Source organism: Lissotriton helveticus, chromosome 11 (assembly GCF_964261635.1).
Source record: "Lissotriton helveticus chromosome 11, aLisHel1.1, whole genome shotgun sequence".
NCBI classification, from domain to species: Eukaryota; Metazoa; Chordata; class Amphibia; order Caudata; family Salamandridae; genus Lissotriton; species Lissotriton helveticus.
Genome location: NC_136072.1, coordinates 1,036,414,445 through 1,036,438,080, shown reverse-complemented (window position 1 = coordinate 1,036,438,080; position 23,636 = coordinate 1,036,414,445). Strand labels below are relative to the sequence as shown.

The 23,636-nt window shown below is 43.3% G+C and overlaps 1 protein-coding gene across 4 annotated transcripts in view; it reads left to right on the top strand.

Annotated features, from left to right (window-relative positions):
- The window catches only part of CUX2 (cut like homeobox 2), an 854,685-nt gene that overhangs the window by 743,013 nt on the left and 88,036 nt on the right, over nt 1-23,636 (top strand). For all 4 annotated transcript variants that reach the window (XM_078667470.1, XM_078667473.1, XM_078667472.1 and 1 more), the window contains 5 exons: nt 726-917; nt 5,098-5,156; nt 6,812-6,860; nt 6,963-7,062; nt 13,283-13,939. In XM_078667470.1, the coding sequence (XP_078523596.1) occupies nt 726-917; nt 5,098-5,156; nt 6,812-6,860; nt 6,963-7,062; nt 13,283-13,939 (1,057 nt within the window). The remainder of the gene's footprint in view (nt 1-725; nt 918-5,097; nt 5,157-6,811; nt 6,861-6,962; nt 7,063-13,282; nt 13,940-23,636) is intronic.

The window sequence follows — 23,636 nt, the reverse complement described above, 5'->3', positions numbered from 1 at the left end:
TCCTTTGGACATGTGTGTGCGCAACACCTGTTCAAATGTGCATTTTAGGGGTGCTACAGGGTGTCCTTTGGACACCCCTGGCACCCTTAAAATCGCTATCTGATTTGCGAGTAGCAAATTGCTACTCGCAAATAAGGGATACTCCCCATTCATTCCTATGGGCCTTTTGGCCCATAGGAATGAATGGGGAGGTATTCCTTTTTTTGCGAGTAGCAAATTGCTACTCGCAAATAGAGAACATGTAGGAATCGCTATTTATTTAGCAATTCCTACATGAATACCGTTTTGCGAGTCCTCAATAGCGAATCGCTATGATTCGCTATTAGGGGCTCGCAAAACGGCCCCTTGATGAATCAGGCTGTTAGTCGTCAAGCTGTTTATTACATTTAATTCTTTTATTTCCGATATGTATTCTTTCCTGAAAGCAATCGTTTTTTTCTATATTTTTCACAGCATTGGCAAACCCTAAAGGCTAAAGTGATAAACAGCATTTGTGTGTGTACTATATGTAAACAGTGTTTGAGAAAACCTGCATTTATTTACGTTGACACATTGAAATCAGATCTCTTGGCTTTACCAGTGTGTGTTTCTCTTTGTCTTTGTCATCCCTGCCTAAGTCAGCGAAAGTAGTAGTGTAAACTGAAAGTAGTATTGTAATTGATCATAAAATGATATTACAGTTGTTTTGGAATAATCTGTGAAATTCAGTTGTGCTTCTATTTCAGGATAAGGCGGGCCACTCTGCGTGCTCGGGGTCCAGGTTAGAGGCCGCCCTGGCTGCAAAGGAGCGGGAGATTCTCAGCCTTTTGAAGGACATTCAGCACCTGCAGAACTCGTTGCAAGAGCTGGAGGAGTCGTCGGCCAATCGGATTGCAGATCTTGAGCGGCAGCTGGCAATGAAATCGGAGGCAATAGAGGTAGGCGCATCTTGTTCAGCCGTGCAGATGAGTGCCATTTAATATATAATGTGCGTTTTAGAGACACACTAATCACCGCCACTTAAAAGGAGTTATAATTACTAGAGCATGGTTAAAGAGGGCGCGTGTTGTGCGGATATGGACAGGTGGGGATAGAACAGGGCTGGTATATAAAGATGAGAGCACAAGGTGACAAAATTGGCATATGTATTGGACGTGGTCTTTTTTAAAGCGTGAACTTGACAGAAGGATGCAGGCGCTATTCATGGTCTAATGAAATGATACAGCCAAGGAGTGTCAGGAGAGGTAGCTGGTTGGGGACTGTTATTGCATCATGATGTGTGGTTCTTGAAACACTACTATAACCAGCCTCGGATTGGTAAAACGGGCACTCGGGCAATGCCCGAGGGGCCGATGTCTGAGTTCCTGCTGTGGGCTGCTTTTTTGAGCAGTCTGGGGCCGATTTGGGCGGTGTCTCTATTTTCGGAATACAGCCAGCGGCCTAGTGGGTGTCTCAGTGGCCTTTCTGCAGGTAGATGGGCGCTCATTACCACCCCCGCCCCAAACACCGCCTGTCCCCCGCCCCCGGTTTAGCAACAGGCAGAGGTATCACTCCCTTTGTCTCGCTGGCCGGCCCATTAATGTATGCACAAACTGAGCGGGGCAGGGGGCCTCAGTAGAGGTGGCCTTTTTTTAAGCCCCCCTCCTCCTTTTTAAGGCAATTATGCTGAAGCAGTGATTTGAGGAAAGGCATTATGCAAATGTGGGCCGATTTTTTTTTGTGTGCCCGGGCCGATTTTCAATCCCAATCCGACCCTGACTATAACCTTAGAGCCCGCTGTAGCAGGCTCTACCGGCCATGGAAGTCCCGCTCCAGCGTTAAAGGCCTGAGCCAAAGGCGAGGGCCTTTAACGCTGGAGCGAGACTTTAATGACCGGAACAGCCCTCTAAGGAGGGTTCCAAGGTTATTAGAACATTCCACCCCTAGAAGACAGAATGTTCTAATTTGTAAAACAAAGGTCTCACAGAGCACGAGGGGGTTGAAATACCCTCGGGCTCCTGGAGGCCTTCGTTCGCAGCAACTGCCATGAACAAACATTGGAATGTTAATGCTCTGGGCTTATACAAGCCATTAGAAGCCCCGAGCACTCCATGGTCTTCAATGGAGTGCTCAACATTCCAAAGTTCTAAATAACTTTACATTCATCTGTAGCCACGCCTAAAGGTAGGTGTGCATGTTTTGTAAGTTCATTGTTAAACCTCATGAGATTGCAAAATGTGTATTGAACAATGCCTATGGAAAAGCCGTTCAGTTTTTCAAGAGTTTTTTTCTTCCATCCGTCAAAATAATTGATGAAAATAACCAACGTACATTTGCATGTTTTGTTCTCCTCCAAAAACTAATTTTTCTGACTCATTCATCCCACAATTAAAAAACAACTTTGCAAATTTTGTGAAACTTGCAAGTTGTTTTTTTCCATAGAATTTCTGTAAACTTGCAGAAACAAAGTGCAGCTCTTTCACATGCCCTTAGTTTAAAGGAAAGCAGTCAGGGGCGGCCGGCACAAGTCACGGGTTGGGAGGGGTGAATGCAGGGGGGAGGTGCTGCTGCGGGCTTCAATAAATAAAGAAGAACAGATAAAGCTTACCTTGCCATCACCAGGTCCAATGTCTTCTTTCCTGCTCGCCTGTGTCGGACTCCAGGTCGGAACAGGAAGCAGGCAGCCAGGCTTCCACCCCTAAGCCAATCACAATGCTCCAAAGGAGCATTGTGATTGGTCTGAGTGCAGTGACATGGCGCTCAACCAGGGGCTGGAGGGGTGGGCATGTTCTCCATGCAGGAGAACAGGGGAGTGTGCATGACGGGTTTGGGCGGCGCAAGAGATGGCTGACCAAACAGTCATTGCGCACTTAGGAGTGGGCAAACCACTCCTCCCCTGCCCTGCTCCGTATGCAGAGCAGCCCCGCCCGCCAGCAAAAAAACCCATAAAATGGTAATTACCAAAAGTTATTACCATTTTATGTTTTTGCTTCTGGCACTGTGCGAAAGCAGTGGGGTGACGCTCCTCCGCCATAGCAGAAGAGCCGCCACTAAAAAGCACTAACGCTATTCTCTCTCCTAGTTGCAGATGCACTGCCGTGCCCCACAAAGATGCACTATTTTGGAAGCATTTGCTTTCCTATATCACTTTACAGGCATTAAAAAGTTGAAACTAGACGTGTTTTACAATTGCAAAAGGCACAGAGTTTAAATTAGTATGGTTAAACAATTCCATTAGGCACAGCATTTAAATTAGAAGGGTTTACTTATTGCATCAGACACGGTGTATAAATGAGAGGTATTTAACTATTGCATAAGGCACAGTGTATATATGAGAAGTATTTAGCTATTGTATAAGGCACAGCATTTAAATTAGAAGGGTTTCCCTATTGCATAAGGCACGGCGTATAAATGAGAGGTATTTATTGCATAAGACATAACATATACATGAAAGGTATTTAACTACTACATAAGGTACAGCATTTAAATTAGAAGGGTTTACTTATTGCATAAAACACAGCATTTAAATTAGAAGGATTTTTCTGCTGTATAAGGCCCAGGCTCTCAGACGCGATATTCAGTGACGCGTTGTTAGTCCTGGATGGCCTTGGCAGATGCCGTACTCACAGCAGCCGTGCCCCATCAGCCTGCTGTGTGCGGTTTCGAGCGGAAGCAGCATAACTTTGGAAGTTACAGATTCTGGTGGGTACAGAGTGGCACTTCACTGAATCACCCTGGGTGACCTCGACCTTCCACATACTGTGCGGTGGGTTTGGTTCATCAACTCTGCCTCAAATGGATGTAGGTTTCTGGCTCTATTTCTGTTTTTTAGGCTTCTGCTGAATGCATGCTTCCCTTTGTTTTCAGCAGAATTCAGTCTTTAGCTGTGACAAAATTCAGATCATGAATCAAAATTCCTCAAGTAAAGCTTGGTGAGATCAAGAGCCATGTTAGGATGTTGAGGATATCGCCCCCTCCCCCCACCCCCAGAGCCTTGCGAGCCTTACGGGTGAGTAGTGCGCTTCACAATTCCTTAATTGATTGATTGCCTAAAAACTAATGTAGCCGGGGATGCTCTATGGTATCACCTGTGTGGCAGTCCTCCACCATTTGGTGGATTATTTACCAATAGGGGCCTCAGATTGCCATCTCCAGGTCAAACCTTGTGGTGGTGATCCATCTTCACGAATGCAGGCTCGCGCATTTATAAGGCTGCAGACATGGTTGTCAATCCTGCTGATATTCTGTAATACCACACTACATCACAGGAATTACCACCAGGAAAAGATCAGTGGTAACCAAGTGCAAAGAGGTGAGGAAAAAAGTGGCACAGCAGCTTCAGTGTAATAATGCATTTCCTTTCACAGTAGTGTTATTAGCTCTTTGTGGTGTTCCCTTAGGATTTAGCACCAAAATCTAAAGCAGTGCTTGGTTGGGACAAGCACATTCTCCACACAGTTCGTGCAATAGAAAATGCTGTATGAAGTTGTGACCTGGGTATTTGCATAGCACAGTGACTGCTTGAATCATTCCGGCTGAGATACGTGTGGGGCTCACTGTGAATGCCTGGTGAAATGATCGGGTGATACTGCAGGGCAAATTATTGATATCGCGGGGTTTGTTGATGCAGACTTCCCCCATTTTCTAGCTGCAAACCTCAGAATAAGGTTTGCAGCTAGAAAATAGGGCAATAAGGCGTGCACACCACTCGTGATCCTAATACAGGTGCAAACTCCTAGATTACCGGGTCACTCACAATAAGGCCCATTGTATGTTGGATATTTTGGGGATATTCGGAAATCTGGCATGGCGGTAGTCCTTATCCCCAGTATAGATATACTTTGAACTTTCTCATGAAGCACAAGGCAGGACACCCCCCATCTCGCCCTCTCTTCCTGCCATCAGAAGCGGAGCCCAGGTGGCTCTCCTCCCACCCCCACCTTCATGTTTTTCACATCTATTTACTCAAAATAACAATCCAAACGCAGCATTTCTAGTAGCAGAGCATCCCATTAAAAAGCAACGCGCCGTGGAACATTTCACACATGGAGTGCAAATAACCTGTTATCACCTTTAATGCTGAGCACTGATAACCTTTTTTTTTTTTAACTCCCTCTCTCTTTCTTTGAATCTGTTTAGAAGCTGGAAGAAAAGTTGCGGATCCAGTCGGATTACGAAGAAATCAAAACCGAGCTGAGGTGCAGTATTCACGCATGTGGGTGGGGGGAGAAGGGAGCATTGGGTCTATCTAGGGAGAAGGACCGCTTCACTCTGCTCCATTGTGGTAGGGAGGGCTGCCTGGTCCCCCCCTTCAGCAGGGTTGCCACCGCTCTGCCTCTCCTGGAAGCGCTTGGTTCACACACAAGCTTGGGGCAGAGGGCTTTGAGACTGCTCCTTTGACAGTCCGAACGCTTGAAGGAAAGGGTCATCAACTCTGATGGTGTGGATCAAAGACCATGTCCTCCCTTAGACCCGCAGCCATGAGAACCATTCTAGAAAGCGCGTGCCCCGCAGCAAGACTGTCATATCTGATCAGAAACTTCTCCTGGTGACATCTTGGCAGTAAGAAGCAGAGACTTCAGAGCTTCCAGGAAATGTGTTGATCAAGATTTCATTTAATCTGAAAACAACATTTCAAATAGAGTCTTCTCTAAATAGTTAAAGGGTTTGCGCCGCTGCTTACTTAAATAATTTTAGACTGACGTGTTTTGGAAGATATGCTTTGTTGGAGATTTGATAACCAACAGTCACAGAGTAAATTCCCTCCAAGCCTCAGTTACTGTGTGTGTTTCCTGAAAATAACACAAAGCAGCAAGGGCTAGGCATTTATTTGTGTATGCCCAAGAATTCTGCATCTCTGAGGGTTGCTACCCTGTAGGAATCTGGTAGGTCCGCCGTTCTTAAACTGCGGTCCGGTGATCCCTGGGGTCCGCGACTGCTTAGAAAATTCAATAATATTAACAGATTTATAAAGTATATGTAAATACATAAGCAACATGTAAGATTGAAAATGTTTAAAACGTTCTGTAAATTGGAAGGAATTGGTAAATTGAGGTTAAAAATTAATTAGTATTGTGGGAATATTGCAATTTCATTAAACAGATTTTAGTACGTAAGATGATTGGCCTTAGCTGAACTTAGAAAAAACATCCTCTATAAATTAAAATGTGTATTATTTTATATTTGTTTGTGAATCGTACAAAATCTTTCATCATTTGTGTATTTGTTTGATAAATGTTTTTTTCTCCATTTTTGTATTTTCTTGGGGGTTTCAAATCATGAAAAATGCTGAGGCCAGGGTCTCAGACTTCCAGTAATGGATCAGCAGATTCCAAAAATGATGAACTGGGGATCCTTGGGTTCCAATGATGATTAAGTGGGGGTCCACAAGTCGAAAGGATAAGAACCACTGGACTACGTAATTAAATATCTTGCCACGGTGTTGTGAAAGAAAAATAACTGGTCTGAGTGGTCTGCCATCGGTTGCTTGTTTCTCTGACGTCTGTGGCTCTACCTCAGTTAGATAATAGTTATCGCTGTGCTGCTTGTTTATGTCTCTGTCTCTAAGGGCCAATTTGACTCATAAAGGTAATATTTTCACATATTTTTAGATTTAAAAAAACCAGTAAATGTGTAACTGAGCATGTTGACCTCAGAAGAAACCTCATGCTAATTTCCAAGGCAGTTTCCACCCCCTCCCTGCTTTGATCTAGTCCACTAGACGTCTCTAAATAACCGTCTATGAGACATTACAAGCAGACAATCCCCAGCCCAGACAGAGCGAGGGAAGCCATTTGTGAGACCCAGAGCCGCGCAGACACTTCCCACATTAACCTGATTATTTTTTCAACAGCATCCTGAAAGCGATGAAGTCTGCCTCCGCAAGCTGCAGCCTTTCCCAGGCAAGTCATTTGCTCTCTTCCGAAAAAAAAAGATATATATATATGTTCTCACATTATTTTGGGATCCTTTGGCTGATCTAACAAAGGCGGCCTGTTTTTCAGAGTACATCAAAGTCTGATGACAACTTGCTGGTGGGGAAAGAGCCCTCCTTCTCGTCCCAGACTTACCACACGGAGAAGCCACACGAGTCCTCCAACATTGGTAGGCAAACGAGGGCAGCTCTGTTCCTCCCATGTCGTCGATGCGCTGCTTTTTCAGTTTTGCACTGATGGTTTTATATTGTATACAGCAGATTTTTTTGTTATTCATTTTCTCCTCTGAGGAGGAGATCACGTGCAAAATTAAGAGGAGGAGAGAGAAAGAGGTGATGAGTAAGAGGAGAGAAGGATAAATGTAAAGCAGAGGGTGGTGAGATGAAGGGGAGGAGGCGCTCAGGCAGGGGGGAAGGAAAAACAAGCATTTGCAATGCAAAATGTCTCGCATTACTGAAAGTTAGAGCTATTGGCGTTGCATTATTATTTGCAGCTCCAATAGCTCAAACTTTCAGTAATGCAAGACCTATTGCATTGCAAATGCTTGTTTAGCATTGCTTTTCCGTTACTGAGGAATGCTCAGACTACACTAACAAGCATTGGAAATGCAATCGGTCCGATCCTGCCCGCCGTACCACCCGTGCTCCAAGGGTGTTTGTGTGTGGGGGGGGAGGGCTGAAGTGAGGCGAGGCACCTCGAGCGACCATTACGAGTGTGCAAGCCACAAAATAAAACATGGACAACCCGAGGGGAGCGGGAAATTACAACTTGAACGCCATGAGGAGGGGAGGGAGGGCCTAAAGGCAACACGACTGGGTGAATGAAAAGTGGGATGCGGGGCAGGCTTGGATCAGGGAAACATGGACAACGAGAGTGGAGCAGGAAATTTACAACTTGAACAGCATGGGGAGGAAGGGGGTAAAGGCCATACAATACGGACACCAGTCACTGGGTGAATGAAAAGCGGGCTGCAGTGTATGAAAAGTGGGTGGGCTTGGAGCAGGCTTGAAGTAGGGTCGCTTCAGTTAAGCCAGGTAGATAGCCACAGAGACACTGGGCCCAGCTTTATATGATCTTCTAAAAAAGGGAGCCCTTGTTCTTCATGTCACATATAATGTGATGCAGAAGGAGGGAATGAAAAGAGGCGCCTGCAGAGATGATTCGCCTCCAGCTGCAAGGATGAGCAGCTGGTAAAGCCCCATACCCCCACACTGGCCATGGTAAATTCCAAAAAAGGCTATGGTTGACTCCTGGTGGTCGTAGTAAATTAAAAAGTTCAATAGATTGACTGCGCTTCTAGTGGAAGTTTGAAATGTTGGTTGACCAAGTTCCAGAGGAATCAAAAAAGACCCAAAACTAAGAAAAAACTATTGACTCTATTTAATCTGTTGTTACCAATTCTGCAAGGGCCTCCACACTGAACCATTTTGGGCATTAGCCCATTATATGGAATTTGGTAAAGTTTGTTATTAGATCAAGATCAGCCGTAAAACAAGTGAAGGAGCTGACAAGGCAACGCAAGGCCTATGGAGTATGGGCCATCATCAACACAGCATCATCTGTGTATAGGAGAGCGGGAGGGGGGACACTGTTACTCATAAGAATTTCACATCTGGCACTGTTTAACAGGACCTTAATTTATGAATATATATATACGAAAGAAAGAAGGTTGCGAGAATGCATCCGTGATGAATCCCGCTATATATAAAGTCAGATAACTCTCCACTTGACCCACTGCTCCACTGTACACAGACACTCCCAGAAGCATTTTGACTGGGATTTAAGATATTGTTATACTATACTGACCAATCCTACATTCAGGTGAGTAAAACTCTGCCTATAATTATGACTGAGGTGTCAATGAGCGAGCTGGGTCAGTAGCGGTTACCCTTCTAAAATATAGGGACAATAATCTATGTGGACCACAAGCCAGGCTTGCAATAAAAGTTGTTGAAAGTGTTGGTCAAAAGTGGGCCACACATATTACATGACATTTTATTAAATCACTGAGTAGCCCATCAGGTGTCGGGGCTTTGCCTGAAGGGCTCTGGCGTATGGCATCAGTCTCGTCATGTGTTGTAAACATAGGTGCAGCTCCCATATCAAGGTAGTTTGAAAAGTCAATCAGTGAGGTGTAATCAGAGTGAAGGCAATAAATACCTGTAGAAATTGGGTAACCCACTGTGCAGAGGACATATGATTGCTCATCAACGATACTAAATGGCCACTCAACTTAGCAGAGTTTGCAGTAGACCAAAAGCGAGTACCAGGTGCTCCCAGTTTTCATTGATTATTTGTCTTTTCCATCTTTTAATGCTCATTTATAAAGCAAGCAAGACATGGGTACCTTATCCAAGCCTCTAGGTCTGGACGTAAAGGGCAGACAACGTCAAACCACCATGGGGAGCATTGCGTTTGTGCACGGGCTTTAATAAAGTAGTTTTAATGCAGTTCCACACTTCCTCAAAAGCAGACAGACTACACGCACTACTGTCCATTTCAGAAACACGATTAAGAAAAGGTTTGGGAGATTCCAAGATAGCCTTAGACCGTTGTGTTGGGGTTGTGGATAATGTAAGATGTTAGTGGACAGCTGGCTCTGGACAACCGGAAGGTAAGCGAGGCAGCTAAGGGGTTCTGATCTCCATAGCTTTTGTCAAGAAATTCCCACTTGTATGAGATATCTCATTATGCATTGAGATAAAAATATATAACCTATGACTGAGACACAAGCCCTCCATTTAAAAGATGGCATCCTGATGGCCTGACAACTTGCAAACTCAAGCATGCAGGTTAAATCATGTGCTGTAATATAGCTACCCAGGTCAATACCCACACGATCACTTAAATTGACAATGGTGTAAGAAGTTGGGTTGCCCAGATAAATAGTATTTAACGACAATTAATCATTGAAATCCTGTAGAGAATTAAATTTCATCCTGCGTGGGCAGTCTATGCTTATACTATAATCTTCAACAAAAGTTAATAGAGAGGACAAATGTGTGTTGATAGAATTCACAAAGCCATTATTGTAAAAATGAAACAGATAACGATGAAAATCGTGCATTCCCTTTGCAAATACAATCTGGATCTCGGTACTTTTTATTTCCACATCCTTTACTCCTACTTGCAGTCTCAGTTTGATTCAAATTGACAATCCACCGTTAGCACACCTAGAGCTAAAGAGTGAAGCGGGGATGGAGTAGCAAACAGCCATCACCAGCAAATAGAGCAATGGACCATGTTTCCTGATGGAAAATGATGTCACATCTATTAACCAGAGGTAGGCAGTCGGGGACAGACAGCTTTGAACTGATCCCAGCAACATTCCAGCTCAAAATGTTAATAGGAGACAAGCTATTATTAGGACCGTACGCTTTAGGCCTGTATTGTGTTTCACCTCAAGCTGTGTCATCCATAGTAGGTTGAAAAATCAGTCAATACTCGGCGAGGGGAAAGGTTGGAAAAGGACCCTGGTTCAAACAGACCTGTTGTCTAAATATTTAGGTGGTTGTATATTCCTGATATGAAGAGTTTCATAAGTTTACGACACGTCATGAGATTGTATGATATTTATTATTCAGCCTCCTGTATCTATTGAACCGAAGAAATGTAATTAAAGAAACATTTTTATAAAGTCAGTCAATAATCATTGAATATGATAATGCTTCATATCTATTGCTTAACAGCATGTTTCCTGAAGACTGTGGCCGATATATTGTCGGGTTTGGGACAGTCAACCTATGAAACATGCTGTTTGTTTTGAGGTGAGGTGGTGCTTTATAAAAATAGCTCAAAGGTAGGAGAATATACCTCCCTGCTCTGCATCAGAATATTTGGAGAAATGCTCATACATATTGAATTTCTAAAATTGACAACAGTACAATCTTCAAAAAATGTGTCTTACAGGGGCTCAGCCAACCCACCCTTCTGGTCATAAGGCTCTGGTTGCTATTGATAATAATAAATATTGGGAGAGCCAAAAAATTACTATAAGTGGTAATTGCTCCCATGATTCACTCTGGTCACGTCTAAGTGCAGAAACGCACGCCAGGAAGACTACATTAGGGTATGAAGAAGGTGGGAATTCAAGATAGTCCTGTTATGTGCCATCTCTGGATCCCACCCATTAGCTCAAGGCTGTCCAACAATAGCTGGGCCCACGCAGATCCTAAAGAACTTATTGAACGGGGGCTCCATCACTATCAACCATATGATTGCCGCCCAAGTACCTCATATCTTCTTTGGATATGACCCCTACCGCTCACTACAGTATACTATCAATAGTTGTTTCTTTCTGGGGCACGCTAGTATTACCAGCCATCTTCTGCTTACCCATGATACCGTTGAATTGGTGGTTGAGTCAAGCGAGACCCGGAAAGTAAGGCTTAGGAGGGGGGTCCAGTCCAGCCTCCTCTGGGCTCAGACAGGCCTGTCGTGACCTGGTCTTCACCCGGACTGAGCCTGGGCTGTGAAGCACTGTGCTGCTTATGAGGAGACTCTTTTTTGAGTGGGGGGAGTTTTATATAGCACAAACAAGACCCGGAGGTATCAGAGCACTTTACATGAGCACCAGCTGAGATACAGAAAGACACATTGATTTTTTGTTAGGCACGGGGATATTAAGTGATTTGCCCAGAATCACAGGATCTGAAGCATCCGTGTCGAAACCCGAACCCAGATCCCGAGCTTCGAGGTCGATGTCTCTGGTCATTAGGCCACATCCTCTGCTCCATGGAACTTATGGAATGTGAAGTCCTGCAGGGAAACCAAACCAGAGTCACCATAAGTTTGTTATGCTCCCGCACTGCGGGAGTGTTGTTCTCCTTATGAGGGCGACTTGCCCCTCCTCTTGTTCGCAGTGCTTGTGGAATGTGTTGTCCTGCAGGGAAACCAGCCCAGTCACCAAATGTTTGTTGCACCCAGGTGGCTCTGTGCGTCCCCTAGACCGGGAGTCTGGACCACCCCTGGTGTGTAGGGTCCTCCTTGTCTGCATATCTTCTAGGTGCCGCATCAGATTAACTCTTTTATGTTCCGCAAAGTGTTGCACTGCCATAGACCACAAAATACGGGAAGTAGCAGAGTTTCACTGTCTGTATTTTTGTGACACCATAGAGGCTCAATGACCCAGAAGGCACAGGTCTGAGAATCACTCACAAGAAAGTCTTCCATGCATCTTCGATCTGGGAAAATTCATTTTCAGGGTTAGACCTCTCTATTGGCGAGCTGTTTCATTGTATTGTTGGCCTCTGGGATAAGGGTCCATTGTCTTCTGGTTTGTGGTGATCTGCGTGTGCATGGGTTTAGCATATTTAATTACCAATGCATCAACCTTGATCCGCCATGAAATATTAATCTGGAAGTGTCCTGAGTTGTGTTTCTTTCATTGCAGCCCACAGTTGCCTGACTGTCTTTCTACTCGAGGCATTTGCAGCTAGTGTGAATTGTCCACATGGAAGCATGTAATACAAATATTTTGGATTTGATAAAGCCTAAGTGGCTTGGTTTGCCTTACTTTCTCTGCACCTGGAACTGTCAAGGATACTTATAGGGCAGTTATCCTTCAAGTTAAGTTCACTCGTCAGCAGTGAAGATAGACTGTCTGTCCTCTTGCACAGGTCTGTAGCAGGTCTCACATTTGTATCTACTTCCTTGCCCTTGTGATTGAGAGAAGTAGGAGATTAGTGACTATAACAGCTGCATCTGAGAAACCGTAATAACATGGGAAAAGTTTCAACAAGGTACACCTGAGAAGTGTGGTCTACCAGTCTGGATAGTTTGTACTTCTGCTTCATGATGCATGGTGATGCCGCCTGAAGGGGCGGGAGTTCGGATTGAGCTTGTTGCATGTTTCATGGGACAGTCCTGCCCCTGGCACCTTTAGTCTGGAACATATTTGATCATGCCATTTATGATTGGTTGAGTCAAGGGGAGACTTATGCCAGATGCTCTTTTTTTTACTTTGTTCTCATCCACCTCACTGTCAGGTGGAGTGGTACTAGACCCGAAGACCTGCTTCTCTAGTCCCTCTAAAAGATTTAGAGAGTCCCCCTTTTTATTGCACAGAAAGTAGTAATATCTCAGTTAAACTCTAAGTAATAAAACAGAATCAAATTTAAATCAATAACTGGAAAAGTCAAATTGTTACTATATAAGTCCTGTACTCCAGGGTATGATTAATTGCTTTTAGAATTATATGTTCGTAAAAAAATTTTTTAGCCAAATCAAAACCATACTCCAAACAATCAAAGCCTATGTTCACTAAAATCTCCCCTAGCAGTTAATGTTTCAGCAGTGTGCTTTGTCATAGGAGAAGTGTGTTTTGCCATATGTACCTGACCGATCTTATAACAAGCATCTATAGTATGTTTTTATCTTGTATCTTTTAGAGGATCACTCCGAAGACGATTTGGGGAAGGACTCTTTAACAACGGACAAATCATACTCTTCTCCGCTGAGGATGTCTCATCCACCAGTTGAGGACCTGTCTTCTAACAGCTCCATCCAAACTCTGATGGGGCCGATCACTGGACACGAAGCACAAAGATCCTTTTCCCTCTCCCCATTCCCCAGCATCGCCAGCAATGAGCGAATGCCCATGGACACGCTTCATCCCAAGCAAATGATGCCACCCGTGTTCAAGAGCGAGAACAATGGCCTGCTGGCATTCCCATCCACATTTTACACAGCCAAAGCAAATCTGTTGTCTGCCAACCTCAATCCAGCTGCTAGCAATAATGATTCCGGCCCACCAAGCGACCAGTCTGAGGGGAGCAGTTCCGGCTCTGTGGATGAGGAGCAGTTGGATACTTCTGAAATCGCCTTCCAAGTGAAAGAACAGCTGCTGAAGCACAACATTGGGCAGCGTGTTTTTGGACACTATGTGCTTGGGCTCTCGCAGGGGTCCGTCAGCGAAATCCTTGCCAGACCCAAACCCTGGCGCAAGCTCACGGTGAAGGGGAAGGAGCCATTCATCAAAATGAAACAGTTCATCTCCGATGAGCAAAATGTCCTGGCACTGAGGACGATTCAGGTGCGCCAACGAGGTGAGTTGTGTGTCTCATTAAGTTCTCTATGCACTTGTGGAACGGTTTCACATTTTTATATTCTTACACGAGAATGCTACTTAATTTGAAATTCACATCAGAGCATGACTTCTAGCCAAAAACAAATGCAGCTTGCGGAAAAGGTAGGTTCTCCAGTAAAGGAGCTAGCAGCATCGGACATGATGAGCATATAAGGGAATACAGCCACAAACTCATGCCAATTTATTAGTAATAATTGATGACCTGTTGGTTTTGGAGTGACATGGAGCCAGCTCATGACTTATTTAAGGTCGTAAATAAGATGAACTATCGGTTATCTGCCAGACCGTTTGATAATTTATTTATGTTAGTGTTGGTAAATTTATTTCGTTTTTATAGACGGGAACAATGTATGTGCTTGACATAAAGAGACAGTATACTTAAATGCACTCTTCCTTGTGTCTAATCGTATTCAAACTGTAACAGGAACCCTTTTTAAACTACAAGCCTGTGGCAAGCAGTATTGGAGACAGAAAATAGCCATCCCAACTGTTCGGATAATAGCATCGTCATTAGAGACTCCCTGTTGTCTTGCGCTCCATTGTGTTTTTGTTTTACAGAGCGTAGATCACACCTTAAAGGGTACTAGAGTACTGCACGTAGCTTCATAGAAAGAAAATTCGTAATTTCGAATTAGAATGTAAAATCTTGAGTAAGAAGTCTTTACACAGAATCTTAAATGCATAAATATGAGACATTGGGTTGTTGGTTGAGGGGGCTGTAAGCCCTTCTCAAGCAATAGCCACAATCCTTGTCTATTATCTCTAAATGAACCTGTGCTTAACCCTCTGGTAGCTTGGCACAAAAGCAATGACGCTTAACTTTGAGGCAATGTGTAAACTACTTATGTAGTACTCAAACAGTAATAAAGTGAAAACGCAACAGAGGAAAAATCTCACAGCAATTTACAAAATAGAGTAAAATGTAATCAATTATTAGACACCAAAGCGACAATCGCCCAACGATTAGAACCGTAGATATGCAATTTCAAAGATTACAGTAAGTATAGCGCCTAGAAGCATGAAGCGCCACTCACGGTTATCTGGTCATGCGAGACCGGGTGAAAGTCACAAGTTCAGGTTGATCGAGATGAAGCGCAGGCCGGATACAGGGACCAGATTAGTCCCCCTGAACAAGTTACATTCTAAAGTCCAGTACAAAGAGTTCCGTTCTCAGTAGAGTCAGCCACGAGGAGCAGGGAAAGTGTTGCTGGACATCCTGTCAGGCATAGTGGACAGTCGTTGCTGGAGCCTCACGTTGGTGGTCACAGTTTAATGTTGGTTGTCACTGCAGGCTGTCGATGCTGTAGCACGAAGTGCAGATCTCGAGTTGCCGATCATCACTTGAGGTTGTTATAGCGTAAAAAGTTGAGTTCACCAGAGCTTCGTGTTGGAAGTTAGAGTCAAGATCTTGGCGCGAAAACCCCAAACTTCAAGATTTTACCTTTTCTTCTACGTGTAGCTCAACTAATGCCATACCAAGGCTTCTGGACCAGGGAGGGACCTCTTAGCGGATCAGTAACTCACTCCAGCAGAGGACAGCAGGGCTCTTGCAGGTTTCAGCAGGTCCAGTGCAGTAGGTCAGCTGGGCAGTTGCAAGGAGGCTTCTTGAGCTTGTTGTGCCTCTGTAGCTCAGAACAGGAAGCCAGCTAACGAGCCCTTGGTATTTTTAAAAGCGACAAGGGAACCCTATATTTCAGGATGGACCAAGGGTATACATTGTATTATGAGAGACAAAGGTCCCTACAAAAGAGCTTAAGGACAATGGTACACAGAACCGCATTAAGACCTGTCTCAGTATTCTCCTAATCGAGAGACAATGTATTTATTAAACACCAAATAAAAAAACACAAGGAAAAAATATATACAAAATCACGTTGGTAAAAAAGTTGGAAGTCAACAGATTTCCGTACCTCGGGCACTCATACATAAAGTGACTTCATCAGAGAATACAAATTCAGAACCATCACAGTAAGACAAACCTCTTATGCCCCACAACAATTCAAGTGATCCAGTTTAGATTCAAAATGTACAAGTCGACGTGTCGATCCCAACTAAAATAGGGGGATCATCATCAGGACACACGGGTATATGACTGAGAGGTAGCCTGTATGAGGCGGAAGAAAGGAAGGGAGGGGGAAACCGGGGGGAATGGAAAGAAGAAGAAAGGAACAGAAACAGAAGAGAGAGAGGTTACGATGGTTCCGAATAAGAACGATGGAACGTGCAATCAGTGAGTAGTGCATAATTAGTCCGGACCAGTCAGAGCTTCACGCCATAGCGTAACGGCTGAACGAACTATAAAGAAAAATCAGAATGTGTCTTCATTTAATTGTAACACGAGGATTCCTACAAAAGTGCACAAAAAAAAGAATTAACGTGTCATCGTAAATTTGCAAACACAAGGAGAAGTCCCTGAAAAGATTCCTTCTAGTGCGCACAAGAAATCCGGACGGTCAGCAACACGAGCGGCGCTTTTGTTAACTTACTTAGATAAGGCTTTCTAAAGCGCACATTCAGCAGATTCTATCCAGTCTTAGCCCTGAAGAAAATCCCAAGAATCAGATTGGGATTTGAAACAGGTCAGCACGTTTTACCACTGGGGAAACAAATGTATGGAAATAGGATTCACCTAAAAGGGAATTACTTCTAAATGTGTAAATCCTTGAAGATTGAATATTTGTTCACGCTGGTCAGCAACCCCCGGATGTATTATTAATACAACCACAAACTGTGAGGAGTGTTGCTGTGGAAATATTGACTGGTTGAGTATTGGAATTTACTTTGTAACCGATTTATTGGTTTTATTTTGTATTGGTATTTTAGATCATTGTGTTAGTTTGTCTTTATGTTCAATGTTTACACAAGAAGTGTTTTCAAACTCTGTTTTAAAAAAATCTAATGAAATGGTTTTCCATGAAACAGGTTTAAATTTCTAACATAATAAATTATGGAGACCAAGACATCTTCGAGTTTGGTCTTAGTCTGTTGAAGTAAAAAACAGCATTGTAAACAGTCAGCTAGATAAATTGTTCAGTTGTATTTACCTGCCAGTCTAGCTGTGTGAATTAGGGCCAATTCCATCTTTGGAGTAAAACTTTTTAAAAGTGGCAGTTTCAGAATTGTGGCTTAAAATCCGACTTTACCATTAAAGAGGGTTTTAAATTACAAATCCTTAGACACCAAACCAGACATTCTTACTTACTCCCAAACAAAAGTTATCATTTATTAAATTTAATAAGGTAACCTAGTCTTTAAAAAGGTAGGCCCTGCAATAATGAAAATGAATCGCAGAGTGTTTCTCTATCAGGACATGTAAAACTACATGGCCAACTAAATTTTTAAATGGAACGCACCCTGCCCTATGGGCTGTTTAGGGCCTACTCTAGGGGTCACTTTTATGTGTTAAAAAGGAGGTTTGGGCCTGGCAAAAGGTTTATATTTTGCCAAGTCGAATTGGCAGTTTAAAACTGGACACATAGGCTTCAATTACAGGCTTGAGACATGTTTTGAAGGGCTACTTAAGTGGGCGACAGAAAAAATTCTGCAGGCCCACTAGTAGCATTTAATTTACATCTCCTGGGTACCTGTAGTACCACTTTACTAGGGATGTATAAGTATATTAAATGTGCCAATTGAGTGTAAGACAATACATTTTTACCATGATTTAATGAGGGAGCACAAGCACTTAAGCACTGGTTAGCTGTGGTAGAGTCCTAAAGACAACAAAAACAAATTCAGCAAAACAGGAGGGGCGAGGGTAAAAAGTTTGGGGTGACCCTGCAGAGATGATACGGTCCAACAACAAAGAACAGAGCAGTGTCCATAACTGTACCACAAAGTTGGTTAAATTGATGTGAAAACTGCCTTTTTAGATTTCTCATAAACAGCAGAATATCCTTAACTTCTGATTTTAGATGTTTTGATTCCATTAACCATCCATCTATAGTACTTGTTCTGTCCGTGATTAGACTATTTTACGCTCCCTGACTTCAATGTAGTCTGCTTTTATTAGTCTTCCTGGTACCTATCAATATTGTGAATCAAGTTTGTCTGCGATGTAGAACTATTCATTCTCAGCCCAAATAGATCATAATGCTTTCTAATGCACACATGCACATTTGAGTCGCTTCTACAGTTTAGCTTTCACTGATCTCAAGCGTTCATCTGCTATTCACCTTATAAACGGTCCTGGTTAAAAAGCACAAGGATATATAACCCCATCTCATATGGGAAAGAGCCGGCTCAGGAGCTCCACACAACCTGAATTATGTAGTATCTGATTGCTTTCTTTTCACAGTGTATGGTTTCCATGGGAAAGGTTGTTAGTTTTGTAGGCATGTCTTTGTGTTGTCCTTGCCTGAAGAGGGAGGTACTTGTTGTCTGAATCTGTGTCTCTCTAGACGAGAGGTCTTCAAACTGGGGGGTGGGCCCCCTTGGGAAGGCCTTAGGTGATCTCGGTGGGGGAAGGGGGAGTCAGGCTCTGACCAAGTGAAACATCATGCTTTGTTTTAAGTGATAAAGACTTGAGCGGTAAGCGACTTTGTAATGGGCCACCACTAACAACTTTTGTCATTTATCCTAACTGGAAGTATGTGTAATAGGGGTGACAGAGCCTAACTGCAATGTTTAAATATGTTTAGACATTTTTAATGTTTAAATATGTTTAGACATATTTAAACATTGCCAATTTAGCAGAATAATTGTATCAAAATAAAGGGGGGGTCCTAGGTGTTTTTCTTTTTACAAGGAGGGCATGGCATTAAGATGTTTGAAGACCGCTGCACCTCTGCTCTAGACTTTGGTTTGGCATAGCTTGTGTTATTTGTGTTTGTGTGTGTATACACACACACACATACATGTACACATACACACGTTTTCTTCTTTCTGCAATTATCTGCTGCACGTCTCTGTGCTGTCATCGTTTATGCTGTTGTTTTAGTGTGTTGCTGTCTTGTTGCCTGCGTATTGCATCTTTGTGTTGTTTTTCATTGTCTGTTGAGTCTGTGTAGCTGATATGATCATCTCTGGGCTGTCCATATATGCTGCTGGGTGCGTAGACGTGTTGTTCAGACGACAGTGTGCATGCTTAGTTGACACAGTCTGCTCTTATCTTCATCGTGGTTTTATTTCAAGTTAATCTTAGCATGTTGCTGGTGGTCTGAGACAGGCTGTGTGTCATGGCTTAGCTCGATCGGTCTCATACCGGCTAACCTGTACATATACATGTGCAGAGGTACATAAGTACAACGCAATCTAGAAGGAGCTCAGTGCCCCCCCAGGGCCGATGGCTTGGACAGCGTGGATGCAAATTGCTGGTGCTGAAAAGAATGACCGTGGTGCATTGCAGTGTTTAGATATGTACTTATGTGCATGTGTCTCCCAGTTGCAAGAGTTAGCTCCATTCTGCCCTGGGACTAACTCAAGGATTGCAGGCATCTGTTGTTCATCAGTCCTCCGTCATTTAAGTTCTTAGTACACTGGCATTGCAAATACTGGAAGGTTCTCCCCTGCAGTTTTTATAATTCTGGGCTCCACCTAACATGCTCCTTGTTCCCGGGCGATAATGGACAACTGCTGATCTGCTTATTCAACCTGGACATATCTGTGCCATGAAGAAATGGAACAGTAGGTGCCTTACTTCAGTCAAGTCCTTGCACTGGTCAAGAGGTCCAAGACAAATATTGCCTGCCCCTCTATCCGGCGATTTACCTGTGATGAGTAAATAGTCTGGCATGGATCAAACCAGGTCTCTGCAATGGTGAAATGGTCTGACATGAACCTGACCTGCTGTCCCTTCCTTGACAGGACCCTGTGATGGGAAATAGTCTGACATTGACCTGATTTGTGCTCCTTTTCTTGGCAGGACCTTGCAATCGGAAAATGGTTGAACCAATATACGAGCAGTGCCCTGTTCTTTCCATAGGGAAATGGTCCCTTAGAGACATGGCCTCCTTCCTGTGTCTCACCAGGCGCCTGTGATGTGGAAGTGGTTCGATGTAGTCTTTTTCTGCGCACTGTGTTACAGAACACTCTCAACAACTTGCAGCTCTACGTACAGCCACAAATGTGTACTCTTGCTTTGTACCACTGTCCTGTGCGGGAGATTAGATTGCAAAGTCATTGAAGGATCTGAATGGCAATTTACAAATAAGAGGATGCGTTTAGATTTCTGAATTGGGTGAAAGTTTGGATTTGAACAAAATATGCACCTAAGTCATGTCACCCAGTGCGTGCAGCTACATATATCTCTGGACCAAAGTAAGGTACTGGGGGAGAAGGAGGAATGAAAGACTAGGTCGCCCTCCAAAGACTTACTGTACAACCAAGAATCCAAGTTTCTGGGTTCATAGACCTAGCTCATGTTGTGGTAACTGACTTGTGTGGTCAGTGATACCTACCAAGAAAGAAAAATTTCTTTCTAGTGTCCCCTCACTCACCGGGGTTGCCCCACGGTGACATGCTTCATCATTGGGGCCCTCCCAGTTCTCTACGAAAAGGGGCGTGCTACGACTCACTAACTGCGCAGGAGCACATTTATGTGAGAGACTATGTGTAGTGCAAAGGTGGTGGAGTGGGTGTGGGTGAATTTAAAAATACCGTGATTAGTGGGCCTCAATATATTTTATTTTGCTCCTAGTCAGGTATATTAAAAATGGGGTGATGTCACTAATAACCAACCTATAATGGGGATTGGTTCAGTGAAAGGTCGACATGTTTCATGCTACCCCTAGCATTTCTTCAGGACCATGTAGGGACCAGCCCTACATTTGCCACTCCTATGTCTCTAATTAGACTGTGAAACTAAACACACTTAAAGTATGAAGCATGCGTTCGTAATAGAATACATACGTTTTTATGGTTTTTCCAAAAACTGTAAATAAAAAGCACATCATTAGTAGCATTTTATGTCTCCCTTATAGGGAGGATCACATCGTGTCTTCTCATGACGCACGCCTCATGTGCTATGGTGGAGGTTTGCACCTTAGTGGCGCGTGCAGACTCTCGTATTGCGTAATACAATATAGTATTTACAATAAGAAGTGGTTGTGAATTCACACATAAAAACAAGACAGGACTTAATGTGACCAGGACGATAGACACATAAAACACATAATTAGAGCAAAGACAATGTCAGCCAAAATAACTGTTTCACGATATTTACATGATGCTGTGCTCAATGGCACCTCATGGTCTCTCTAGGGGTTAGTTTTCACCAACTGGACTCAATGCTGGATATCCATTATGGGGTTAATGAGGCAGAAAAATGGAGAGATCGGTAAGTTTTTTGCCTCTATCGTTATCTAGATATTCCGTTATCAAAATGTCGGGTCAATTCTACCGAGGGCTTTACTTACTTCCTTATTCGTTAAAACGTGAGGAAATACCTAGATTCAGCTCCCCTCGGGACCGCATCTTACTGGAACACCCGCGCTCGCTCTGTTAAATGTGCTTCCGGGTTTGTTCGCCGGGCCGCTAGACCGCGAAGGGATGGCGGCCATCTTAAGAGGATGTAAACGATTGGTATACTAAACGTTATTGAAGACAGGGCAAAGTAGGTTCGTGACTGCTATGTTGCAGTTGCAAAAACTTTCGTAATTTTCTAAAAACGATACATAAATACCCAGGGCCGAATTTAGTATAAATTTACAAGAAAATACCTCCAAGACATATTTAATTGTTATTAGAGGTCACAGATGGTGTAACCGAAAATAACATATATTTGGGGATTTCATATGCAATCATGATATATTTTTTGGGAGAGTTAGTCAAAACTACTCGTGGTAGAACCACGTGAATGCCTTTGGTCACCAATTTGTTTTGTTGTATAAAATTACAAGCAGGTGAGGTATTGTATTAGATTCAGATATCATTTCACAGTAGTACCAACTAGGTACAGGATTTAAGGTAAAGGCACTTGTTGATGTAACGCCTTTCGGATGGCCACCACGTTAATTTAGTAATTCGAAAAGGGGGTCTTACAGTCATACTTACAATGTTGTATAACTGCTAGCTATACTGTTGTTGTTAATATAGAGTGGCTGTGAGGTATGAGTTACTAAGAGGTTCAGTTTGTGAAGGCACCCCACGGTATGTCATCATTTAGTCCACAGGTGTCTGTACGTAATTTGAACACCCATCTTTGCTCACGTTCGTGGAGTATTCTTTCCTGATTTTCCCTGCTTTTTACAATCTCCAGAACCACCCATATCATATCGTTGGGTGTGTGATTTTTCTCCAAGAAATGATTGGTCATGCGTGTAGTGGCCCGCTTGCACCGGATATTGCTCCTGTGCTCAACAATTCGTGTGCTAATTTTTCTGGTGGTCATTCCAATGTAGTGTAGATTACATACACATGTTATCAAATACACTACACCACTAGTGTTGCAATTAGACATTTGTCTCAAGTGCGATGTGGTATTGTCATTGAAAGTGATGATTTTTGTGGTGGATGTTAGATGGCACACACTACAATTGTTGCAAGGATAGTGTCCCACTGGCAGTGGTTGAAGTCTGTTGGTAGATGTTGTCGGTTTCGGGCGGGTGTGGACTAGATGGTCTCTCAGATTTTTTCCCCGGCGGTGACTAAACATTGGTGTTGGTATAGTCAAGTTGCCACTGTTGACAATTGACCAATGTTTTTTCACAATCCTAGTGATCTGGTCTGATACTTTGTTGAATGTTGTAATGCAAATTGGCCTTCTAATGTCAGCCACGTTCCTTTCTTTTGGTTCCAAAAGTGCATCCCTGTGGTTGTTACCAGCCCTCTTCTTCGCATTGTTGATGAGCTTGGTTGGATAATGCCTTTCTTTTAGTTTGAGGCTCAGATCGTCAGCTTGCTTGAGGTAGTCATTCTTCTCCGAGCAATTCATCCTGAGCCTTAGGAATTGTCCAAAGGGCAGGTTCTGTTTCAGATGTCTCGGGTGAAAGCTTTCATAGGTCAATAAACAGTTTCTCGCTGTGGGCTTAAAGTGCGTGGTTGTTGTTAATTTGCCATCGCGTGCCAAAATGTTAAGGTCCAAGAAGACCAAGGTGGACCTACTCATGGTTTTGGTGAACTTTAAAAACCTATCTTGTTGGTTCAACCACTCAAAAACCCATGTTGCTTCATTTTCATTTCCATTCCATATGACCAGAACGTCATCAATATAAAGTTTCCACACGCTGATATGGTGTCTGTAAGGGTTGTTATCACTCAGGATCTTAGTTTTCTCTAGATGGTGTACATATAAACCCGCTATGCTCGGCGCGAATGTGCTTCCCATACTTGTCCCGTGTTGTTGACGGTACAGGGTCTCCTCAAACCTGAAGAAATTTTCAGTGAGGGCCAGGCGGCAACACTCTAAAACCACATGTCTGGGGGTTTTAAAATTCCATTCGGAATCAAAAAGGACCTCCTCCAATATTTCCAGTGTGTCTTTGTGTGGCAGACTCGTATATAGGCTCTCTACATCAAGACTGATAAGAATGCTCGAAGAAGGGTCAAAAGTAAGTTCTTTAAGTAGACATAGGACATCCTTAGTATCTCGTAGGTAGGTATCAGTTTTTTGTACCAAAGGTCTCAGGTAAGCATCAGCATATTTTGAAAGAGGTTCAAGGATGGAACCTATACCAGAGACTATAGGTCTGCCTGGTGGTTTTTCCATTCGCTTATGA